This window comes from Periplaneta americana, chromosome 17, assembly GCF_040183065.1.
Source record: "Periplaneta americana isolate PAMFEO1 chromosome 17, P.americana_PAMFEO1_priV1, whole genome shotgun sequence".
NCBI lineage: Eukaryota > Metazoa > Arthropoda > Insecta > Blattodea > Blattidae > Periplaneta > Periplaneta americana.
This window is the reverse complement of record NC_091133.1, coordinates 72,314,305-72,339,559: the sequence shown is the minus strand read 5'-3', so window position 1 is coordinate 72,339,559 and position 25,255 is coordinate 72,314,305. Positions and strand designations below refer to the sequence as shown.

Below are 25,255 nucleotides of genomic sequence, written 5' to 3'. Positions count from 1 at the left end.
AAATTACGCTAAACGCTCAATATTAGACATTTTGATACACACATATGTAGGGATTTTTTTTTTTTTTAGAATTCAGCGAGTTATTGCTAGTAATAGTAATAGTATTATTATTATTAGTAATAATGATTATTATTATTAAGCTTAGTATTATTATAGTTATAAGCTATACATATTCATGTCTACTGAGATGAGACATTTTTCAGCTGCTATTTTGGAAATTTTGAGAACTATTTGACGTTTTATACCTTTTGCTAATGTATTCTTTGCTGTGGAGTTTGTTTAAATAAATATTTTGTAATTTATGCTTCTGGAACATTTTCAATATGTTTAGTCTAGGGAAATCAACGTTTCAATTTTTGCCATGATGTTTGGCTCTTTATATAGAACAAAATAATTGAAGTTTATATTAGAATCTACATAACAAAGTGTTCTGGAGAGTTGCCATTACTTACTCTAGCACTAAACATCTTATTAACAAATTATCCTACGAGAAAATGGGGGAGGGGAGAGTAAACCTAAATAAATAAATAAAATAGCCTGTCACTTAGTAACCAACGTGACGTCACTCCGGCGCCAGGCGGCGGTTGGTTGGTGCACGCTCCGGCTCACAGATGTCTCTGAGCGCGTGCGCCAGAGCCTCCTGTACACAGCCAGCACATGGCCATCGGAGCTTCAGTCACCTTGGGTAACTACTTGTGTGTGTATGTGTGCAAAGCGAGAGACAGCGGGAAGACGGCGGAGGGGTCAAAAAAGTGGCCAAAAACGAGGAGTAGGGCACCATGGTGGCGGCGGTATTCCCGCCAGCCCGGCAGATTGGCTCTCGAATTAAATCAACATGTGTTTAGTAGGAAGTGAATTTTGACATTTTGCAAAAAAATAAAAATTTTATTACGAACACATTTCATGACAATCTGCAATACATATCTTCATACGCCCTTTTCAGCAATTACTTACTAAAACGTGTAACCTATACACTGTACTTTTATCGAGAGAATTATTTTGAAAAGTTTGTATTTTCGTGGAAATGCAAAATTTTTAAAGTGTGTTCTGACTTTGTTAAAAGACCGTGACAACACACATTTTCAAGTTATGAATTCTCGTTAAATGGTGTGATGTTTTAGTGTTACATATCTCGTGCCCGCTAGTGAATCTTGATGACATATCAAGTGTCTATGAATTATTGTATTAAATCTATACAGATATTCAGTATTACCGAATAATATCTCAAGTGATCAGAACAGTGTTATTTTATAATTTTCTCATTGAAAAAGTCATTAGAAAGAACCTTATTTTCGTTTTCTTCCATTAAAGTGAAATTTATGTGTTATTTCGCTTCAAATTAAATCATCTTTATATCCTGTATTTGATTTTTAATTTGTTTTCTGCTTCTCCACTTGAAAACTAATAAATAAACTACATGTCAAACTAACCCGTGATAAAGTAGAGAGAGATCGTCCATCAAGCAAACGTCGTGTTTATGATTGATTTGATATCCGTGTGTTTTTATGATGTGCCGAGCATGTAATGTTAAGGAATGTAGCTTGTAAAGTGCCACAAGGTTTCGTTTTATTTCTATCTTTTCGGTTGATATTATAAATAACAGCCTGCTATTGGAGTAATAGGACATCATATAAGAAAAAAAACACTGAAGTTATGATTGAGATGTGAAGATGTGGTGGTATTTGTTTTGTTTGTGATCGAGTCCGTGTGTTGGTTGCCATCGCAACAACTTGTTGCGCCGCGACGGCACCCGTCGGACCATTTAAACTGGTCCACGCGCTTCCAAGATCTGACTGCTCTCTCTTCAGTCCAGCTCGCCGAGCCGCAAAGTCACCGGATCCCCCCACCCCCTCTATCATTCTCCCCCTTCGTTACTCCTCCTTTGGGCCTTGGTCAAGGACTTCACCGAGAAAACGCGTTGAACAGAAGAAACAAAAATAACAATAACAAAAGGAAATCAAAACATGAGGCGAGAAATCAGCTGGGTGCTGAGGTAAAGTACTGAACATTTCTGTTGTACTTCAATAAACGGGTCTTCTGCGTAATAAATATACTTTTTTTTCGGTAAAAATTGTGCCCTGATGGTTTTTTTAGCTAAATGCTTGGCTGTAACCGAAAACTAAATTAGAAATTTATTTGCTTTTACCTCATTCCCGAATTATACATTTCTGTGAAAATAGTTTCTAATATTAGTGTTGAACTTTATTACGTTGAAGGCCCGTAAATTACATTATAATTAAGAACAGACTGTTTTCTAACAAAGTACTTTAAGAACTTGCCATTTTCGTATTTTCTTCTTTGCATCTTTAAACAGAAAAGCGTAAAACATATTCAAAAGTATTTTACGTTGTCATTAAAGATATATCTGCTTTCATAGTGAAATAACTTACCAATGAAAACCTTTCTAAGACTTTTCTCTGAAAAATTACAAACAAATTTTCATACGCATTTCACCTTGAAGTGTGAACCTAAAATTCAGACTTCTTGTCACATTTCTATACGAGTATTTAAGATAGTTTCTAAGCTATATTGAGAATATAAAACCAGAAGACATTTATTTCAGAGTCCACATCTGTGGAGTAACGGCTAGCGCGTCTGGTCGTGAAACCAGGTGGCCCGGGTTCGATTCCCGGTCGGGGCAAGTTACATGGTTGAGGTTTTTTCCCGGGTTTTCCCTCAACCCAATAGGCTATGAGCAAATGCTGGGTAACTTTCGGTGTTGGACCCCGGACTCATTTCACAGGCATGATCACCTTCATCTCATTCAGACGCTAAATAACCTAAGCTGTTGATAAAGCGTCGTAAAATAACCCACTAAAATAAAAAATTTATTTCAGATGAACTGAATGAAAAGTGGATAAAACTGTGGGTAGGCCTATGTATTTTTCTCTTTCTATTTTCTGTGAAGACATGTTAACTTTTATTTTTTTAACTTACTTTAGGCCTATATTAAACAATTAAGAACATAATATTTTCATACAAAACAACTTAAATTTAGACTCTTTTCGCTATAATCTTTTTATTGGGAAATTCAGCACGATTGAGATCGTAGGCCTATATTTCTTGCGGCATTTATTATCGTCGGATTTTGGGATACTGCAGTCGGTGTAAATATTTCGGAATAGCTTTGCGGTCTAGATCCAGAATGAAAATTATACTTTCGTCAGCACGTGTCTTTAAAATGTTATTTTAATTGGCTCTACTGACAATTTAAAAAAAAGAGTGTGCTGTGATATTAATTAGGTCGGGGGAAGAAGATGTATCTTGGAGTTCTCTTGTTTGCTTCCATTTTCCAAAATTTAAACGTTCACTTCTCGGCCATAGATTCTTTGATTTTCGTGGGCTTCTTACAAAACCATGACTCGACTGCAGCTCAGTCTGACAACTTCACTCACATAGTCCCAGGTTCTGACCCCAGGAATAGTTAGGATTGTCATGCACATCACTAGCAATATAATTGCTTACTTCTTCAGGCGGCCGAACTGCTATTATTATCCAACATTTTCTAAGATCTTTCAGTGGAACAGTGACACATAGAGTGAGATAAGTGGCCAACAGGCTTGGAGCTCACAGAGTTGTTACTTACAGTGCCCTAGATCCTCTCGAAGAAACATGATGCCACAGGATCCGTCGGTTCAGTTGATGAGATACGCTAGTATACGGAGATAGCGAAATCTGATGACCATTAAAAGTTGTCAGAATGTATGTGAGAGATCCTGGTTGAGAATACATCCTAGTTATGTTTCAGAAACTATGCACGCATTAGACGCTTCAATGCTTAGATAAATGTGATAGGTACTGGAAAGAAGTGTCAACCTATGAAGAAGATTGACTTTGGTAGGATTAGGATATAATGTTTTTGCTAATGAAAGAGTGGATCTGTGATCAGATTAGATGGGGATTGACTAGAATTTATGTTAGTAAAAATTTAACTACTGAAAGTACTACCAGTAAAAAGTGTGTTTTAGGTGAGAAGTGAAAATAAGAAATTGGACAAATAAGGCAGAAAAAGAAAAAAAGAGGATAAGGATAAAGGTATAAAGGTAAAGAAGGAGGTTGTGGAAAATGAGTCGAAGGAAGGGGAGGGGAAATAAGTGGAAAAAAGAAGAGAATAGAGAAGGGACGAGGAGAGGAAACGAGAACTGAGAAAGTGGGGAAGGCAATGATAGAGAAGGAAACAAAGGAGGAGAAAAGGATAGAAAGGGGAGAGTGAGAAGAAGGGTGATGTGATAATGAGACGAGAGAAAGAGGGAGACGAGAGAAGACGAAAAAGAGAGAAGGGGAGGACGAAAGAGAGGCGGGGTAGAACGAAAAGGACAAGAGGAAGACGGGAAGAAATGAGTGGGAGATGAGAGAGACGGATAAGGACGACAGGCAGACTGGAGAGGATGAGAGACAGAGAGAAAAGGACGAGTGGTAGACAGGAAAGGAAGAAGGAGAGAAAGAAGAAAAGAAAACGAGAGAGGACGGACGAAATGGAAGAGGACGAGAGGAAGACGGAATAGGACGAGAGGGAGACGAAAAAGGACGAGAGTGAGACGGAATAGAACGAGAGGGAGACGGAATAGAACGAGAGGGAGACGAAAAAGGACGAGAGGGAGACGGAAGAGGACGAGAGGGAGACGGAAGAGGACGAGAGGGAGACGGAAGAGGACGAGAGGGAGACGAAAGAGGACGAGAGGGAGACGAAAAAGGACGAGAGGTAGACGAAAAAGGACGAGAGGGAGACAGAATAGGACGAGAGGGAGACGAAAAAGGACGAGAGGGAGACGAAAAAGGACGAGAGGGAGACTAAAAAGGACGAGAGGAAGACGTAAGTGGACGAGAGGAAGACGTAAGAGGACGAGAGGAAGACGTAAGAGGACGAGAGGGAGACGGAAGAGGACGAGAGGTAGACGAAAAAGGACGAGAAGGAGACGAAAAAGGACGAGAGGGAGACTGATGACGACGAGAGGAAGACGTAAGAGGACGAGAGGGAGACTGATGACGACGAGAGGAAGACGTAAGAGGACGAGAGGGAGACGGAATAGGACGAGAGGGAGACGGAAGAGGACGAGAGGAAGCAGTAATGGTTGTCTGGAAGAGAACTGGTATAGACGGAGGGAACGAAGAACAAGATGCAGACGGGAACGAGAAGAAATATAAAAGGAAGAAGAAAGAAAAGATGAGGTGCGAAAAAGATAAATGAACAAGAGTAGGAGACGGTTGAAAATAACGGACGAAGCAGAAGGAATATGATAAGAGGAAGAAGAAAGTGACAGAGGTAGAAGGAAAAGATTTTTGGTTTTTAGATTGGTTGAGGTATCTTAACTGAGCTTTCTGTCAGTAATTACCGATTTCTTATTTTCTGGCCACTTTTCTACAGATTATGTGATTAAGGATTCATAACTTCATGAAATGGAGTATCTTGAAACATAGGCCTATTCCCCTTTAATTGTTAGCGTAAGCCAGAGGTTTACGTTTCCGAACGAGACTGGCTGTACGCTGTGAAGAAATTTAATCGCCTCTGCACCTTAATGACTCGCAATGAATGTTTCTTACGACGCCCAAGCTTATTCCAGTTTCTGAAGCGCTGTCAGGCTTAATGTATATTTAATGGTTTTGACTTAATGAAATTTCGTTACTTAAGGGGAATTTCTGTTTTGTTTGTATTGAAATTATAATTATGATGAAACTGAATGGGGAATGTTCTTAATCAGTTGGTTGATTCGTCGTATTTTCGAGTGATAGAACAGGGTTCGTATTCGTCTGAGTGTTTTTACGGTGCTGGTACATAAGAGCGCTGTGCAGCCCGATCATCTCAATGCACTTGGTTTCCAGTGTCATTATTTTGCTATTACTTTACCAACTGTAATAATCATCACCACCACCACTATCCCACCACCTTTAATTACTGGATTGTTCTCACTCTTTTGAGAATTATAAACCAACTTTACATATAAGTGTCCGGTAATGTGGTCAGCATGACACAAGGCCACTACTTAATCTAACAAATGACAAATGTTTCTCGAAAGACGAATAATGAATCACTCATTACTAATGAGTCATTAGTTACCAATTTCATGTTTGTTATTAAGTTATGGTATATGCTATAATGTGTTTTGTATGTATCAGTTGCCTATTAATCTGTGTGTTTTATGGAGAGTGGTTGGATTTTAATCATAGCTAAGGACGGAGAAACCTACAAAGCACGTACGGTCAAAAGACCCGTGCACTGGATTTAGGACAAATTTTTATAATGCAATGTATGTATAATTTCTGTTCTACTATATTCACATATGAATCGGGGATTGCAGAAACAGCACGTCATGAAAGCTAGACACAAAAAACTGTATTACTGGTAGTAGACAACATCATTGGTTATAGTACTGGCTTCTTCAGACAGAAGCCTAATAGATGTGTCGTTTCATACTAAATTTATTGGAATCTAATGAATTGTTAATTAAATAAATCAAAATATATATTAGCTTGACATGTGCTGTTTCTGCAAGGAATCAAAATTTCAGTATAATAATTTCAGTTCAACCAAAGTTTGTCAAATTAGGGATGTAATATATGCATAGGCCTACTGTGTACTTAATACATAAGTTCACCATATAAATGAACTTATTTTTCCACAATAGGCCATTGAAGAATATTATTGTAAAATTCTTGATATTCATGTGGTATGTAACGCATTAGTTTGCGTATATCGTCAAGCTTCTCTCTTTGAATTGACGCGATTTTGTCTAGATATGCCAATGAAGAAGGCAAATATGGTATTCTCCTTTGTACTTACAAGCAAACATTCTCATGGGGGCAAATAAAAAAATTAATCTTTTTTTCTTCCATCATTTTAATATGTCAAAAGAAGTGTTTACACAAATTTTGGCCACTCGAGCGCAATAACGAGGACCGTAAAAAATAAGTTTCCCTGGGGCCGTTTACAGAAAGAGAACAAAATTTCATGGAAAGTTTTATTGGAACAGATATAGCAATTGTTGAGTTATTCTTCAACATATTGACCACCAGAATTGAGACATTTGTCATTCAGTGGGATAAATTTTTGTATCCTTGTGTCGTAGATGTCTGCCGTCTGGAATCAGAACCAATGTGTCGGCACATGTCTTTGACATTAGTTGTTTCTGCGCGCTTCCAGGATTTCACAGGTCTCCAAATGTGAGACGGCTATAATGACATTTGTGGTTTCTGCATGGAATAATAGCCCTATATAAACAGTCCATGGAACTCGAATAAACTCATTTCCCCACAAATAGTGACATGTGCTGTTTCTGCAATCCCTGATTCATAAATGCATGACATTGATTCGGAAATCTAGGAATTAACACAATCTTATTCACAAATTGAAAGTTGCATAAAATCTAAAAATTATAGTAGCCTACTTCCTCAATTGCCTTAAGCGATAACTCTTTTGCGTAATGCGTGATAACCTATATTCTATCTTTGTTAACAAATCAGTGATTGCAACAAATTCATGTCTGAATAGCCTTTGTAGTTGAAAAGTAATGTAAAATAATTATTAACATCGACAATAATTCAGCCTCAGAAGAGTACAGAAACGAAGTAAGTAATGCTGTCTGTCAGACCTCTACTGTTAAAATGTTACGTAGTACTTTCAGCTCAGCCTTGATGATTCTGAATGAAGGTCATGGTCATGAGTTTGAATCTCTCCTCGCGTATAGACGTTCCGTCCGCTGTCAGTGTAACGTCTTGTTCGTCTCTGTGTAGGCGAGATTTTGTGCTGACTGGGTCACTTGAATCCCCTCTCATATGTATAGTGTCTGAAAAATTTCTGTTCACTATATCATCAGCAAGTTAAAAAATCTAAAATTACGTCTAAGGAACGTCATGATTGTATTATTTTGTAGATAATGTTTAATTTCTCTCGGCCAAACTCTTTTAAAGACCTGACTATCTCTACTGCTGGGAATAAATATCATAGAGTCGATTTCAAGTAAATTCCCTTTTGTGTTATTTTTAGTAAAAGTTATTGCACTCTGTTTATTAAACCATCTGCCTGCGGACTGGAAGGTTCCGGTTTCCATCCCTGGTGGTAATGGTATTTTCTCTTTGCGCAAAATTCCAGAAAGGCACAGGAGTTCAATCAACCTTCTGTCAAATTCTATACCTGATCTTTCCCGGAAGTAAAATGCGACTGGAGTGTGATGCGGACCTCATTGCCTCATCAAGGACCGAGACAAGACCATGACAATAATCTCGACATGGACCATGGTGCTTGTCGCAGTCCATGTCTTCTTTCTCATTACCGTTATCGGGCTCCTTATCTTAGTCCTTGTTGTCTTTGTTATGGTCTTTATGGTGATCGTTGTCGTGGTCCTTATCATGGTCCTCGTCGTAGTTCTTACCGTGATCCTTATCATGATCCATGTCGTGGTCCTTATCGTGATCCTTGACATGGTTCATGTCGTAATAATCGTAATTCTTCTCGTGATCCTTACCATGGTCCTTGTAGTTCTTGCCGTCAACCTTGTCAAGGCCCATGCCGTGGTCGCTATGATGGTCGTTATCGGAATCTTTGTCTGTCCTTGTCATGGTCCTTACAATGATTCTTGACATGGTTCATGTGGTCATTGTCGTGGTCCTTATCATGATTCTTATGATGATCCTTGTCTTGGTTCTTACCGCGATTCTTCTCATGGCCCATGTCGAGGTTATAATCATGGTCCTTATCGTGATCTTTATGATGGTCCTTGTCCTTACACTGATCCTTGACATGGTCCATGTTGTTATTGTCGTGATCCTTATCATGATCCTTACCGTGATCCCTGTCATGGTCCAATCCGTGGTCCGTGTGATCCTTATCGGGGTTCTTACCGTGATCCTCGTCATAGTCCATGTCGTGATCCTCGTCATGGTCCATGTCGTGACGCTTATCGTGGTTCTTTTCGTGGTTCTTACCGTGATCCTCGTCATGATCCATATCGTGGTTCTTATCGTGGTCCTTGTCGTGGATCTTACTGTGACCCTTGTCATAGTCCATGTCGTGGTCCTTGTCATGATTCTTAAGTGGTCCTTGTTCGCGACTCTCGTCATGGTCCATATCGTGGTTCTTGTGATCCTTATCGTTATCATTACCTTGAACCTTGTCCTGGTCCATGTCGTGGTCCTTTTGTGGTACTTACCCTGATCATTGTAATGATCCATGTCGTAGTCCTTGCCATGAGCCTTATATTGGTCCATGTCGTGATCCTTATTGTGGTCCGTGTCGTGATTCTTCTCTTGGTATTTATCGTGATCCTTGTCATGGCCCATGTCATGGTCTTTATCGTGATCCTTGCCGTGGTCCTTGTATTTGTCATGGTCCTTACAGTGGTCCTTGTTGTCTTTGCAATGGTCCTCATTTGTCACTTTAAATTGATATTGTTTTCCCATTTGGCAAGTGCCTTTTGTATCATAGGATAGGATATCAGAGTGAGATTACATTGTGTATAACAATCTTTCTGAAACGCTTTTAATCTTCTCCATAGCAACTGCATAGTACCTTCCATGAAACCAATTACAATACAAGAGAAAATGATAATGCTTCAAATAGAACCTTGTTATTAGTAGGTAGCGAAAGTAAAACTGCCCGATTGGTTCGTTGATTGATTGTAGGTTCGAGGATTTAACTCATGCTATTTGATAACAGTATAAATTACATCGGCATTCGCTGCCAACTTCAAGTTTAATGGGATTTGAAATCAGCAATTAACAGTTTCTTTCTGTAAGTGCAGCGTTTCTTTATGATATGACTTCCGAAAACGACTGACTGTAGTAGGCTATGTTATTATATAGATTGGAATACGTATTTTCAAACCAGTTGTGATCAGAAGAGAGAACAGCTAATATTAGCCGTGTGTCTGCTCTAGTGCGCTTGTTTTCCATCCCGGAGACCCGAGTTCGATTCCCGGCCTAGTCATAATGGAATTTATGGTGGACAAACCAGGCGTCATTCCCATTTACCTTCATTCTACATCCCCCTCATTTCATCTATTGTCTGTCTGTAATGTTTAGCAGTAGACTGGGAACAAGTGTTGGAGATAGGAAGGATTTTCGATGCTTATATAGGGTGGAAGTCATATAACTGTGCAGATTAAAGGGGCAATAGAAAACATTAAAATAAATATAAAAATCTATTATGCGTTTTGTAATTAAGTGCATGGTTAAATGGAAAATTAGGCTGAAAGTCTGCGTAGTATGTCAACAGCGCTTCGCCTATTCACCTACGAAAACACACTCGATCTGAATAACAGAGTTCCGTCCGTCTTTAAGTCAATGCGGAAGGATTGTCAGACTTCCTAATGGCAGGAAATATCGATACGCGTTAATACGCGTTAATACATTCATTTAATTTGCAAGAAAACCGAACATTTTATTTAAAAATCGCAAAGGGATAAATCATTCCTGATCATATTATTATGATGTACCGAAGTACATACGATTTGTATTGTCTATTCAATTGTGGCTTTGACCTACTATAGACATTAAATAAATAAATAAACAAACAAAAAACAAACAAACAAAAAACAAAAAAAACAAACAAACAAACGAACGAACGGAACGAACGAACCAAACGAACCAAACAAACAAACAAACAATTTCGTGCATGAATTCTGCGTTAACATATGATGAAGAATGCATAGAACAGAGAAAAATTCTCTCTGGCACTGGGACTCGAATCCGGGTTTTCAGCTCTACGTGCTGACCCTTTATCCACTAATCCACTGTGGCTTAGTGGATAAAGCGTCAGCACGTAGAGCTGAATACCCGGCGCCGGAGAGAATTTTTCTCTGTTCTATCCATCCCTCATTCCTGATCAGTTATCTAATGATAAGGGTAGAAAAAAACAGAATCGTACGGATAGTACTTATCGAGTAAAACAATGTTAACTTTTAGGGGAAAATATTTTTTTTCTGAGAAAAGTATTCATTTGGGACTAATATGTTATGAGAATTTTTGTTGTACTCTATCCACGAAATAAGCTGTTAAAATACGAGTACCGGTACGTACAGTTATATTACATACTTTAATCTGTACAGGATTTAAAGGCTTGTGACTTCGGACGGACCCTGGAGTTTATCAGGTAGGACCTACTTCTACGTGGATGTCAAGGCTGAAGTAGGATGGTCTATCTGTCAGCTTCGGATTAAGGAATGTTACCCTGGCCACCTGTCCGACTGGAACAACCTTCGCATATAGGGCCAACGTAAACTTAAAATAAGTGCACGGATTCATTTCGGGTTGGGCCCGTGAAACGCGAGCTAGATAGCATTAGGTTTCAGAGCATATTAACTTGATTTCCTGACCTCTCTTAAGAATGGATCAAGGTCTAACGCAGGCCTGCACAAGGTTTGCGCTCTCCGAGCTGGTTCACAGCTCATGAGCGGAATGCAGATATTAGCTGCGCTCTGTATAAGGGTGGACTGGAAGAAGAGGTGATCTCGTACAAAATATACGCAAAAGGATATACAGTAGGCTACTAGTAAGAGTTTTTATGAAATAAATTCCAGTTCAGTGTTTGTAAAACTATCTTTGACTATTATTAATTAATAAAGAAATATTTATTTTACAGAAATAATAGAAATACTATAGCTACTTAAATGTACAATATCATTTTGTTATATTTTTTATTTATCAGTACGTCAAAACGGGGTTTTATGCTGTTGGCAGCTGAAAGGAACAGTAGCCTACTGATCGTAATGAAACATTAGTTACAGATGTTCGATGTCTGCCTTTATTAAAGTTGATTATAGAAAACAGTTGCTCACAAATATAAATGTTGAGCCAAACATAGCAATCATTTTCACAGCCAGCCTGTGTAGTCGTGGATATTATTGCTAATGTTTAGTCTTGTAAAACTCAACCAGGCTAGTAGTATTATTAAAACGATCTTTAGCCCTTAGGTCACATTGAAGATCAATAAGTTCGAGCTGTAAATCGTTAAATGTTAAAAGTTACGTTTCGTCTTTTAGATACCTTCATACTGTACTGTAGCAGAGGTAAGCAACGTGAAACAGTTACCGAGAATAGGCCTACACACTGCACTCCACTAGATAACTGAATCATAGTTTCCCTCTCCTCTACCTATAGCAAGTCTATGTCATTCTGACGTATCTTCCTCTCCGTTTCGGCGAGCGGTAAATACGGCTCTCCCGCTCCGAAAGAGCGCGCGCGGTCGTTGAGCGCTGTTTGTGCAGGTACGGTCTAACGCGTTCGTTGAATATCTAGTAGATCCAGGTTCGATTTCCGACAAGGATGTGGAGCTTTATTATCATTTCACAGTAGCTGAATATGACTTTTGTCGTGTGTTTGTTCTATATTATCTTAAATGATGACGTTGCACAATACTACCAAAGGTACGATTAAGTAGTGTGTTTCTCTGTTTGTGAATGACTACGAACCTCTAGGGTTCGCCCTTCCTCGTCAGGATTGTGAGGATAATAATAATAATAATAATAATAATAATAATAATAATAATAATAATCAGTCACCTTCACAAAAAAACTGTAAACATTTGAAATGACAGAGCATTCATATCCGTCGAATGGGCTCAAACGCATTCATTTCCAAAAAAAATCTTAAATAATTATTTGAATTGACAGTTTGTATGCGTCGAGTGAATTCAAGTGACAATGGTTTCAAAACAAATCCAGAATGTTTGGAGGCTATTCGAGATTTAACTCGAGTTCTCTTTCAATGGGGAGTGATGTATAATCCCTTGTCATTGCGAAATCTGTTCCATAGCGCAACTGAGGACTAAGACCGCCCTGGTATATTTCTGTTTGTCTGACTCATGTAAGCGGGCGTCGGTACAGCATAATGGGCCTACATGGAAATGTTCTGAATATCGCTGGTCTAATACTGTAACTAGGTAACTGGATATTTTAACGATTTTTTGTTACATACTTTAGTGGGTTATTTAAGTAGTCCGCTTAGAAATACATTATGGTTTCTTAAGCTAAATAATTTATGTACAAATGCTACTTCCTATTTATCTCAAAACATTAGATTAGTAGTTATCTAGACCCGCGATATACATTATAATTCAAGTAATGTTATTAAACACGTTGAAAAGTACGTATGTAACAAAAGAAATAAATTATTTCGCAGAGAGGAGTCCCAGTATCCGTTTTCTTCAGCATTTACGTATTCACCATAATTCCTGTATATTGTAGATGTTACACGCAAACACAGTGTTTTCCTTTAATTTCCTGCCGAATTGCATGAATGCTGATTATAACCTAGTGGTTGATACTTATTTACAAATGGTTTTTAAGGAACCCGAAGGTTCATTGCCGCCCTCACATAAGCCCGCCATCGATCCCTATCCTGTGCAAGTTTAATCCACTCTCTATCATCATATTCCACCTCCCACAAATCCATTTTAATATTATCCTCCCATCTACGTCTCGGCCTCCCCAAAGATCTTTTTCCCTTCGGTCTCCCAACTAACACTATATGCATTTCTGGGTTCGCCCATACGTGCTACATTCCCTGCCCATCTCAAACGTCTGGATTTAATGTTCCTAATTATGTCAGGTAAAGAAACAATGCGTTCAGTTTTGCGTTGTGTAGGCCTAATTTTCTCCATTCTCCTGTAACTTCATCCCTCTTAGCCCTAAATATTTTCCTAAGAACCTTATTCTCAGACACCCTTAATCTCTGTTCCTCTCTCAAAGTAAGAGTGCAAGTTTCACAACCATACAGAACAACCGGTAATATAACTGTTTTATCAATTCTAACTTTCAGATTTTTTGAAGCAGACTAGATGACAAAAGCTTCTCAACCGAATAATAACACGCATTTCCCATTTTTATTCGCCGTTTAATTTCCTCTCGAGTGTCATTTATATTTGTTACTGTTGCTCTAAAGTATTTGAAGGATAAATTTCAAATTTTTATATTTCCATTTCGTACAATATTCTCGTCACGAGAGTCCATATCTGTGGAGTAACGGTTAGCGCGTCTGGCCGCGAAACCAGGTGGCCCGGGTTCGAATCCCGGTCGGGGCAAGTTACCTGGTTGAGGTTTTTTCCGGGGTTTTCCCTCAACCCAATACGAGCAAATGCTGGGTAACTTTCAGTGCTGGATCTCGGACTCATTTCGCCGGCATTATCACCTTCATTTCATTCAGACGCTAAATAACCTAGATGTTGATACAGCGTCCTAAAATAACCTAATAAAAGAAAAAAATAAATCGTCACGAGACACAATCATATATTTTGTCTTTTCGGAATTTACTTTCAAACTTACCGCTTTACTTACTTCAAGTAAAATTTTCGTGTTTTCCCTAATCGTTTGTGGGTTTTCTCCTAACATATTCACGTCATCCGCATAGACAAGAAGCTGATGTAACCCGTTGAATTCCAAACCCTGTCTGTTATCCTGAACTTTCCTAATGGCATATTCTAAAGCAAAGTTAAAAAGTAAAGGTGATAGTACATCTCCTTGCTTTAACCCACAGCGAACTGGAAAAGCATCAGATAGAAACTGGCCTATACGAACTCTGCAGTACGTTTCACTGAAACACATTTTAATTAATCGAACTAATTTCTTAGGAATACCAAATTCAATTCTCTCTTAACCGAGTTATATGTCTTTTTGAAATCTATTAGTGGTAGATACAGCGTTATTAAATTACCGAATTAAATGTTACTCAATCGTAGGAATTTGAATATGTTGTAACTAAGTGTGTAGACTGAACCATAGGACATACTCTTTAGTTAGCATACTTAAAGACGACTAAGCAATGCATTGGCCTTATTTCTGTATAGGCGGGTATGTTTGGACTCCTGTCTCGTTTCGTAGCGAAGTCAAGACATAGCTCTGTTCTTATCGTTTTGTTTTCTGCTAGTGCAAATGCAGACGTTATCGATATTGGCTTAGCAGATCCCGCTAAAGGGCTTTCTAATTCACGACGTTAATGGTCCAGCGAGTTACAAGCAAATCTCAGTTCAGAGTTTGGACTAGACTAGAGCATGCACACTTCCCGTCTCTCCAGTCAATTCAGTGCTATAGCGCAGGCTTATCATTCCGCGAGTTCTGTTCGATGCCCGGCTTTGACTGAAATTAAACTTGCGATAGGAGAGATCCCTACAAATATCATTCCACCAACACCCTCGGTTTCAGCTTACTTTTTCTCTTATTTGATATAACATAGTTTCATAATCTACGACTCAGGGTACCGTATGGTTTAAGCTGCGATTGGCAGCCAAATGTACAACTTCCCTTTGCAGCTTTCATGATCAGACAGCGGATTTTCGGTCCCGAACAGCGGCAAGACCACGTTCCTTGGCGTTCTGAAGGAGCGTAGCAATGAGTTCAATACCTCCCTGCAACTGACGTACAGCTGACGTTCAGTATCGGGACCGAAAATCCGCTGTCTGGTCCACACGTGTGGAGTAACGGTCAGCGCGTCTGGCCACAAAATCAGGCGGACCGGGTTCGAATCCCGGTCGGGGCAAGTTAGCTGGTTGAGGTTTCTTCCGGGGTTTTCCCTCAACCCAATACGAGCAAATGCTGGGTAACTTTCGGTGTTGGACCCCGAACTCATTTCACCGGCATTATCACCTTCATATCATTCAGACGCTAAATTACCGAGGTGTTGATACAGCGTCGTAAAATAACCCAATAAAATAAAAAAAATAAATCCGCTGTCTGTTTATGATCATGTAGGCCTACTGGTGTCGGTAACGTTGGAAGTATTTTGGGAGATACTTCGAATACGCTCGATTGACGAGACTTGCTGATTTCTGGAATGGTCAGTTAAAACTGGTGACCGTTAAGGATATCTTGTTGACATCTCCGTGTTGAAAATACACTTATTAGGTTGCACTGGTCTCACTCTTTCCTCACATGAGAGATGTAATGCGATAGTTATAATCAAAGCTCGGAACTTGGGGACTTGTGTGTCGTGTGCATGAGTAAGATTACAGGTACAACGTACACAAAGCTCACGCTGCAAGTGCTCAGGGACAGTCTTATGTGCTAAGAAAGTGGCCACAACTAATGACAGGAAGACGGACGAAGAAACTGTTATGTCGAAGCCAATGACATTCGGAGAATTAAAGGTAAACGGTCTGTTTGAGGAATTAGAAAATACGTGTTATTCGAATGGGTATTATAGAAGTTTGAAAATACATTTTTTTTTTTAATTTCAGATACAGAATTTCGTGGAGAATTCGGAGGAGATACATAATTTTTTTCGAATGGAGAGTTTATATTTTGTAAGTTGTGCCACACACAAACTAGAGGCTGGAAACGGAATTCATTGAAAGACATTGCAGTCCCTCAAATTAGAGAAAAATCTGTCCATAGCCATGGTTCGAGACGTAGAGGGACCTGCCCTACTAGTGACACACTAATTGAAAACTATTTTCGAGAAAAATTTAGGATATATTTCTTTCTCAGATACGAGATCAGCTAGCAACTGCTGAAAATCGAACAGAAAACAGTGACAGTGAAAAAATTCAGTATTTTAAGTCTACTACCGAAAAATCTTCGGATGTAGATAGTCATACACTGTAATAAAATGTACACAGCAGAACTGTAAATTTGATATATTTCTCATGTTTATTTTTATTATATATATGCTATGAAATTACGTGTTTCAACCTACCATAATATTATCAATATGTTGTTGCAGCCAGAAACAACTTTTGTAGCAGACCTGACAGTATCTCCGTGCTGGAAGTGGGAGTTTGTTGACATTGAAGTCCGGTCGCTTAGTCACGTGCAAAGACACAAGTCCCCAAGTTCCGAGCTTTGGTTATAATGGTCACAATGTAGAAGGACTTTTCTTAACCCGTCGAAGGTTGACGATATAAAAGTTCCTACACAGTTTCATAGAATGATATGAATAATATATATTCTGATCAATTTTATTTCTTTGTTTGCTTCTTTCTGCCTCTTTACTTTTTATTCTTCTTTCTTTTATTTGTTTCTTAAATCCTTTTTTCTCTTTCCGTTCTCATTTTCTTTTTCTCCTGCTTACATTTCCTTTTCTTTTGTTCGTACCTTTCATTTATTTCCCTCCATTAAAAAAAACTTTTTCGACGTTCTTTTACTATTTATTTTTATATCTCTTTACCTTCTTTTTTCTTTCATTGCCGTATCATATACAGGGTGTTTCAGAAATACTTTGACAAACATTGGGGGTTTGTTCCTCACAACAAAACAAGAAAAAAAGTTCATATAAACATATGTCCGAAAATCCTTAGCTTTTAGTTTATTAATGAAAGAACATAATGAATTATCTGTTAGATATTGTCAACTTGGTAGCAAGTGTTGCAACTTTAATCAATTCAGAAACTCATAACAATGAAAGTTTACGTTCAACACGTTTCGAGGTACAATCCAACAACTTAAGTTTGTAACCGATAATAATATTCATTTTGTTAGATAATCGAATGATGTTATTGATACAAGTCTGCTGATGCACCCATTGTATCCTAGTTGGCTATGTGTTGCCAAGAAGACTTGTTTACTACATGAGAACATTTTGAACATTTGTTATGAGTTTTTGAATTGATTAAAGTTGCAACCCTTGCTACCAAGTTGACAATATCTAACAGATGTTTCATTATATTCTTTCATTAATAACTAAAAAACTAAGGATTTTCGGACATGGGCTATGCTTATATGAACTTATTCCCTTGTTTTGGTGTGAGGAACATACCCCCAAGGTTTGTCAAAGTATTTCTGAAACACACTGTATTTTTTGTTTTCGTCTGTCTGTATTTTATTCTTTTTTCTGCCTTTCTCTACTTTCTCCTTTATTTCTTTCCTTCTTTTAATTTTTTCCTCGCCATATCTTAGTTTCCCACTTCACCTATCTCCACCTTTTCGAGTTTTGTAACGTCACTAACAGTCTTACGTTCTTGTGATGGCTTTGATTTATGAGATAGTAATACAGTTTTGAGATCCTTCCAACTGAGTGCATAATAAGCGTCCGATCTTGTTGAGTGTCACAGATTTCTTATCGCAAATTTTAATAAATCTAATTAGGGGACAGCACCATAGGCTATCATCAAGTTGAGGTGTTGATGGAGAGGCCAGAAAAGAAAAAAAGGAAAAGAAAACTGTAGCCCAAGGTTTGATGTCGTTGTTTGACAGATTTCGACTGACCTTCGGGCTGCTTGAAGTCAAGTTGCGAAAATTTTCTCACAAAACATGTCGGTATTCTACGCCATTATAATTAGGCTTACATTATTGCAACATCAATATGAATATTATATAGCCAACACATCGAATCGAAGTCCGAGCCTTAAAAAACTAAACGTTTGGGAAGTCTAACTTTCGATACTCGGGGCAACTGATAGCGGTTAGTTGTAATTTCTCTCGGTAAAATAAACTTCATAAGATTAAATGAAATAATGTTCAAAGTGAAAGAAATTTACTAATAAACTTCTTAAAAATGCAAACTAAGCAAATGAAATAAAATAACGATAAAGCTAATGACATACACAAATGAAACGTAATTAAAAATAAAGGAGAAAGAAGTTTAACTTGGAATTTTTCTTTGCTAATGAAATATGTAATAACTAGAGATGAGAATTCCATGTAAATGCATGTTTTTATAGGAACATAGGACATGGCTCAAATTTGTACTTATCCATTTCATTACTTTCCGGTTTCAAATATTTTTACTTTTCCTTTGCATATTTGCATGCTTTGGCCTTTTTTGGGGATAAAAACATGCATAATGCATATTTAGGCAATTTTTAGCTTAATCATGCATATAGTATACATTACATTTAGTGTAAGTGCATGTTTTAATGGTTTTGAGTTGACACCTCAGTTTCTCGATTTTTATGACCCTCATTTTAGCTTCAGGAATCAAGATTGAAAAAGGAAAAGAAAAAAAAAACTAAACAACAGAAAAAAGGTTCATTCAAGTTTGCACTCATAACTTCTTGCGATGTAGAGAGGTCGTTCTCTGCCTATAAAAACATATTGACTGACAAGCGCAGAAACCTCACAGAAACCAATTTAGAAATGCTGTTGGTTGTTAACTGTGCAAAAAAAAAAAAAGTGAAGTGAAATAAGAAATTTGGAACAAAAATGAAAGTGAATATGTTTTTATGTATTTTTCGTTTGATCGTGAATGTTTCATAGTTTGATAGTGTATGAATGCATGTATATTTTGGAATTTTATAGTGAATGAAATGCTCGTCTCTAATAATAATGTTATCTTCTCAGTGTTCTGGAACAATCTTTATTACATTCATAGCAGCACTGAATGCGACCAATTCGCATTTATACAGCCAAATCGTTATTTAATGTTACGAATTTGCAAAAGAAACCACACACATTAACTTACTCAAGAATACTGTATCTTGAATTACTTTTTAATTATTTAAATTTTCATACCAAACAGTAGCGAAATAAGTATTGAAATAGTAATAGTATCTGTGAAAATAAACCCTACTTTTTTAATGAACAAACTTGTATGATAATTTTTTTCTTAACAGAGTTGCAAGACTTTCAGATCTTTCGTAACGTTTGAATAAACCAATAGATAATGTGAGCAGTATGTTCATTCAGACAGGTCTTTTGTAACACTGATTTATTCTGTAGAAATTGATCCGCACATTAACCTGGGACTTTCACAAATAGTGATATTTAATTATTTAAGAAACTGGTTTTTTATCTGTTAAATCATGTAACCGGAAAAATTAAAATCTACAAAACTACATTTCCTACGAAAAGTGCAAATAGTTACATATGCAATGATGAATTAAAAAAATATATACTGTATATTTTTCTTCTTCAATACCAACTTACTGTTTCATTTTTCAGTTTATCCTACGTAGACCTAATATAAAAACGACGGAAGAAAATAATTGAACCTGTTTGGACTAAGTCTTTAATTTGTATTTTTGATTTAATATTTGAAGATCAATCAAATGTTAATAAGAATACATTTAATGTTTAATTGATAGATAAATTGATTGACTCGTGTATAGTGAATATGAACAAAGTCCGTGCACAGAAAACAAAAAGATGGCATACGAAAACAGTATAGCAGCCTTGGACATAAGAGAGAAAGTGGAATGGAGGCAGAAACTCCCACCCATATCCTTTTCGCTTACACTTCCTTATAAATAAACGCAGTGTACTGTAAGGCTCTGTACATCAGTTGTGAATTTTAGACGACTAGTGAGAGCCAAAAGTTCGTAAAAGCCTGATACAGTCCATCACTAACCTTCCTGTCCGCACAAAAGCCTAAGTTAACTGTCTCAGCCTAGGATGGTGAATTGGGGAGCTAAGGGATGGTCTGCAGTGACTCAATCGAGCTAATAGAGCCAGGCCTGCAGTATAGTAATCGATTTTTAAAACCTTTTCATAATTGATACAATGATAAAGTAAAATGAATAGCAAAAGGAAATATGAAATTAACTGGAGTAGAAATTTCTAAAGTATATAAATAATAAACTAGCAAAAGGAGTAACACGTCCTGACATTTATTTCATTGTTTTTATTATAATAAACTATAGTGGTATTTGCCGAGAGTACCAATAAAATATGAATTATTTTAATAATTAATAACCTCGAAGTAATTTCATATATTTAAATTATTATTGCACATGTTAAAGAGAGGACATGGGAGATTCATGCATATGTAACATTTTCAAAATGATAACCACGAATGACAATACAATTTATTTTTAGTCGTTTTTTAAAATTGTCAATAATTCTCTGGTATATGTGTCAGATGTAGACTCGATGAAGTTCTCCACATTTCTCTTCATCTGACAGATGGTTCTAAAACTGTAAAAACATTTTAACATAAATTCCTAAGCTTACTTGTGTTCTCCAACAATACCATGAACAAATTACTAAAAGTTTCTCAATATTAATAAAATAAAGTCGTTCATATTTTATTGACGCTCTCTGTACTTCACATTCATTAATTTGTTTCTTAGCGATTATAAGATAATGATTAATGACTGTTAAAATATATCTTCATAAACCTAATGATTTTCCATCTCAAAAATTATTTTTAGACTTTAATATTCTTTAAATAAGACAAATTTATTATATTGTGTTAATAAAATTCATACATACTGTAAAAATCGAAATAATTATGTATTGTATTCTCATAGTTATGAAACAAAACGTATGAATTCATTAAAATTGTTAGAACCAAAATGCAACACTGCAACAGTATTTAATCATAGTAGTAATTTAGGCCCAAGAAAATATAACAAATTTATATTTAAATATCCTAATCTTGTCAACTCTAATAGTTATAGTATTAAATTTAAAAAGTTATGTATGGATTTTATAAAAATTGAAAAATTGTAAATTTAAATTTATGTATTCTTATTGCGTAGTAGATACAAGACAAATTGTATTATATACTTCTTAATTTCAATTCAGGAATCCGCCCCTGGGCACGAGTTCTACTCTTTCAGGGGCGAGCTAAAGTTTTTCTGTTTATATTATATTTAATGTTACAATTATTATCAAAATAAATAAATAAAAATAAACAAAATAAAGCGGTGAAACCCATATCGATATTGTATAGGCTAGCCCTTGTAGCCTAGAATCATTGTGTTTGATGCGAGTTCTTTTTCATTTTTTGCACTTTTCTCTCGTCAGATAAGTTGCCTTGTTGCTCTTTTACAAGTTTCAAGGAGACCGTTATCAGGCGACACCACCTCCGTCACTATTTCAACAGTGTCGGCCGTTCTCGTACATTTTACTTGAAGAGATTGATTGAAATAAGAATTGAACCAACGGGCACCCGAAAGACGGGGTTTCATTTCCGTGTTTTATATAGACGAGTTTGATAAGATTGAACTGTAACGTTCTGTCGTTACTCTGTTAACAAATGACAAGAGAAAAGTGACGCAGAAATCTTATGTAGCGAAGATACGTTTTGCAGTTTGTAGGAAAAAAAAGTAAGATTTTGAGCGACATTCTGAGGCATGGAACCTTGTCTGTGAGTAACTAAGAGACTCTAACGAGTTTCTATCAATTTAACTTTGTACCAATTCTCATGACAGTTTCTGTCTGATGCTTTTATAATTCACTGCGAGCTAAAGCAAGGAGATGCACTTTCACTTTAACTTTTTAACTTTGCTCTAGAATATGCCATTAGGAAAGTCAAGGATAACAGAAAGGGTTTGGAATAGAATGGATTACATCAGCTGCTTGTTTATGCGGATGACGTGAATATGTTACGAGAAATTTATTGTTTTTTTTTTTAATTGAAGACATTATTACAAAAACAGCCCTAGTCATTTTTAATGAAATTGAGTTAAGGACACATTTGCTACTACCGGTATTTCAAATGAAGACATTATTACAAAAACAGCCCTAGTCATTTTTAATAAAATTTAGTTAAGGACACATTTGCTACTGTTTCAAATGAAGACATTATTACAAAAACAGCCCTAGTCATTTTTAATGAAATTGACTTAAGGACACATTTGCTACTATTTCAAATGAAGACATTATTACAAAAACAGCCCTAGTCATTTTTTATGAAATTGAGTTAAGGACACATTTGCTACTATTTCAAATGTTTATAGACTCCAAAAACGACTCATGTCAGGTACAATAGTCGCAAGGATAAACACCAGTTGTACGGAAACAGTTGACATGTGTCGTTCTATTTATTTTTATTGTTCTCCTGAAAAATTGCAATTTTGACAAAGGTTGTTTTTGTAATAATGTCTTCAATTCATCTCTCTCGGCCGGATGTGAAGCTGTGATCCTCAGATCTAGCGGTTAGAAAAAATAGATAATGAGATCTTTAAAAATTAATATACTTACTTACTTACTTACAAATGGCTTTTAAGGAATCCGAAGGTTCATTGCCGCCCTCACATAAGCCCGCCATTGGTCCCTATCCTGTGCAAGATTAATCCAGTCTCTATCATCATAACCCACCTCCCTCAAATCCATTTTAATATTATCCTCCCATCTACGTCTCGGTCTCCCTAAAGGTCTTTTTCCCTCTGGTCTCCCAACTAACTATATGCATTTCTGGATTCGCCCATACGTGCTACATGCCCTGCCCATCTCAAACGTCTGGATTTAATGTTCCTAATTATGTCAGGTGAAGAATACAATGCGTGCAGTTCTGCATTGTGTAACTTTCTCCATTCTCCTGTAACTTCATCCCGCTTACCCCAAATATTTTCCTAAGCACCTTATTCTCAAACACCCTTAACCTATGTTCCTCTCTCAGAGTGAGAGTCCAAGTTTCACAACCATACAGAACAACCGGTAATATAACTGTTTTATAAATTCTAACTTTCATTGAATAATGACAATTAATTGGATTTCATGAAATAACATTACATACGGGTATCGAATGGAACTGATAGCCATTGGCTGCAAATCCCAACTTCAATTATCACGCAAGGTTGTTAGAAATGCCTGTGTAGCTCTGCTAGTGTATGGTGGGAACAACAAATTATTGATTTTGCAGAGAATTTCCACTAGACTCAGTGTATGGCCAAAGTTTCAAGTCTTTCAAAGACTCGAACCATATAATGGTTATTGTTTTCCGAAAGTTTCCCATTGTTTCTTTGTAAGGGGAAGGTCTCAATACGTTCCTGGGATACGATGTAGAATGTGATTTTGTTCTAACAACTATTCTATTAAAGCTATATATCAGACTCCTTTTACGAAGTTTGGGTTTGCGTGAATTCCAAAGTAGCCGAACTGTAGCGGCTTTGAATTCTAGAAAACAAAAAATTTGTAATTCAACAGTTTTTCATTGTTTTTAATAAAATACATTTTTATATAAAGATGCCATTAATAGGTCTATAAACAAGTTTGTTAGTGTCAATAAGGAGGTAATGGAATTGTGATTGAACGAAAATAAATCTAAATTATCTGTCAGTCACTTTTCTTACTTTGGAAGTTGTCAGGATCGAAACATTCTGTGTTTGATTAAAAAAGCGTCAGCATACTGAGCAACGCGTAGATACAATTACTGATGTGGCCAATTATACAGTATGCATTTTCAGAGAGGGTTATTTCAACTAACAACTTCTGCGAAAGGGACGACGGTTCGCTTCTCGGAATAACTTATTAATTGAGATTTGTGGTATCCAATGTGAAAGTTTTCAAGGACGTAACTTTACCATCCTACTTTCATTCAGTAATAGGCCACAATCGTCATTTCAATTCATTTATCTTAAGGTGTTAGGTACAGCTTACAGCGGTAAAATTTTTGGAAATATTCAACATTTTTTTTCCTCCATTACTGTATTTTGCACAAAAATGAAAATTGGTATGTGTAAAACACTGTCCTTCTGCTACATGAAAAAAAAATATTTTTACAATTTAAAAAAATTATATATATTATATCTTTTTAATTCAAAATGGTGGTAGTTCACTGTGCAGTGATGAAGCTTTTCCCTCATAACTCATAACCTTGTTAACTTTTTCATGTTCTCTCTCTCCTTTATTTTATTGCTGAGACTCATGTTTACAATATCATGCTCTTTCAACTACATTCCTTAATAAATAATATTTTTTTTTAATTTTGTGTTAGAAGAAAATACTGATATTTGACCATTTTTTAAATGAATTGATTTTTTATCAGACAATCTAACAAAGTTAGAGAAGATATCTTGCATCATATTGTAGATATGACATGCATAAATACACACAAAAAATTTCATCACAGAATGTTGGATAGTTTTAGAGTTATGTGGGAAACGCTTCATCACTACACAGTGGAATGAATTAAAAAAAATGTAGATTTTTTTTATCGTAAACATATTTTTTAATATAACAAAAGGACAGTGTTTTACACATACTGATTTTAATTATTATACAAGATACAGTAATAGAGAAAAAAAAGTTGCCGTAAGCTGTACCTAACCCCTTAAACATGTTCTAAACCCGCAAACGATTTCGAACAGAAAATGGAGGTAGCTTTCCTTATAGTAACATGGCTTTTCGAGGACCGGGGCCGAGACGGATCCTTGACACAGACGCAACATTTCTTTAAGAATTATACGAATTCTTATTTTCATTCGACCATTGTTCCATTAGTATTTTATCATTTCATTATCCCTGGATGTCTTCTTTTAGCAAGAAGGGAAAAGGAATAAAGACCGAGAAGAAAATGCATAAAAAATATTCTCAGTAGCATGAAGTGTAACATCCATGAAGAATTTAAGAGAACAGTAGAGAAAAGAAAAACATGGTTGTAGTTTTCAGAATTAATTGATATATTGATTGTTTTATAAAAAAATCATCACCCATTTCAAACTTTGAAACGG

The 25,255-nt window shown here is 36.6% G+C and overlaps 1 protein-coding gene across 1 annotated transcript in view; it reads left to right on the top strand.

Moving 5' to 3' along the window:
• The first annotated feature begins 697 nt into the window (after positions 1-697).
• Positions 698-25,255, top strand: part of LOC138692748 (papilin-like) — a 713,385-nt gene continuing 688,827 nt past the window's right edge. The window contains exon 1 of the mRNA XM_069815941.1: positions 698-1,993. Coding sequence (XP_069672042.1) covers positions 1,965-1,993 — 29 coding nt within the window. The 5' untranslated portion in view covers positions 698-1,964. The remainder of the gene's footprint in view (positions 1,994-25,255) is intronic.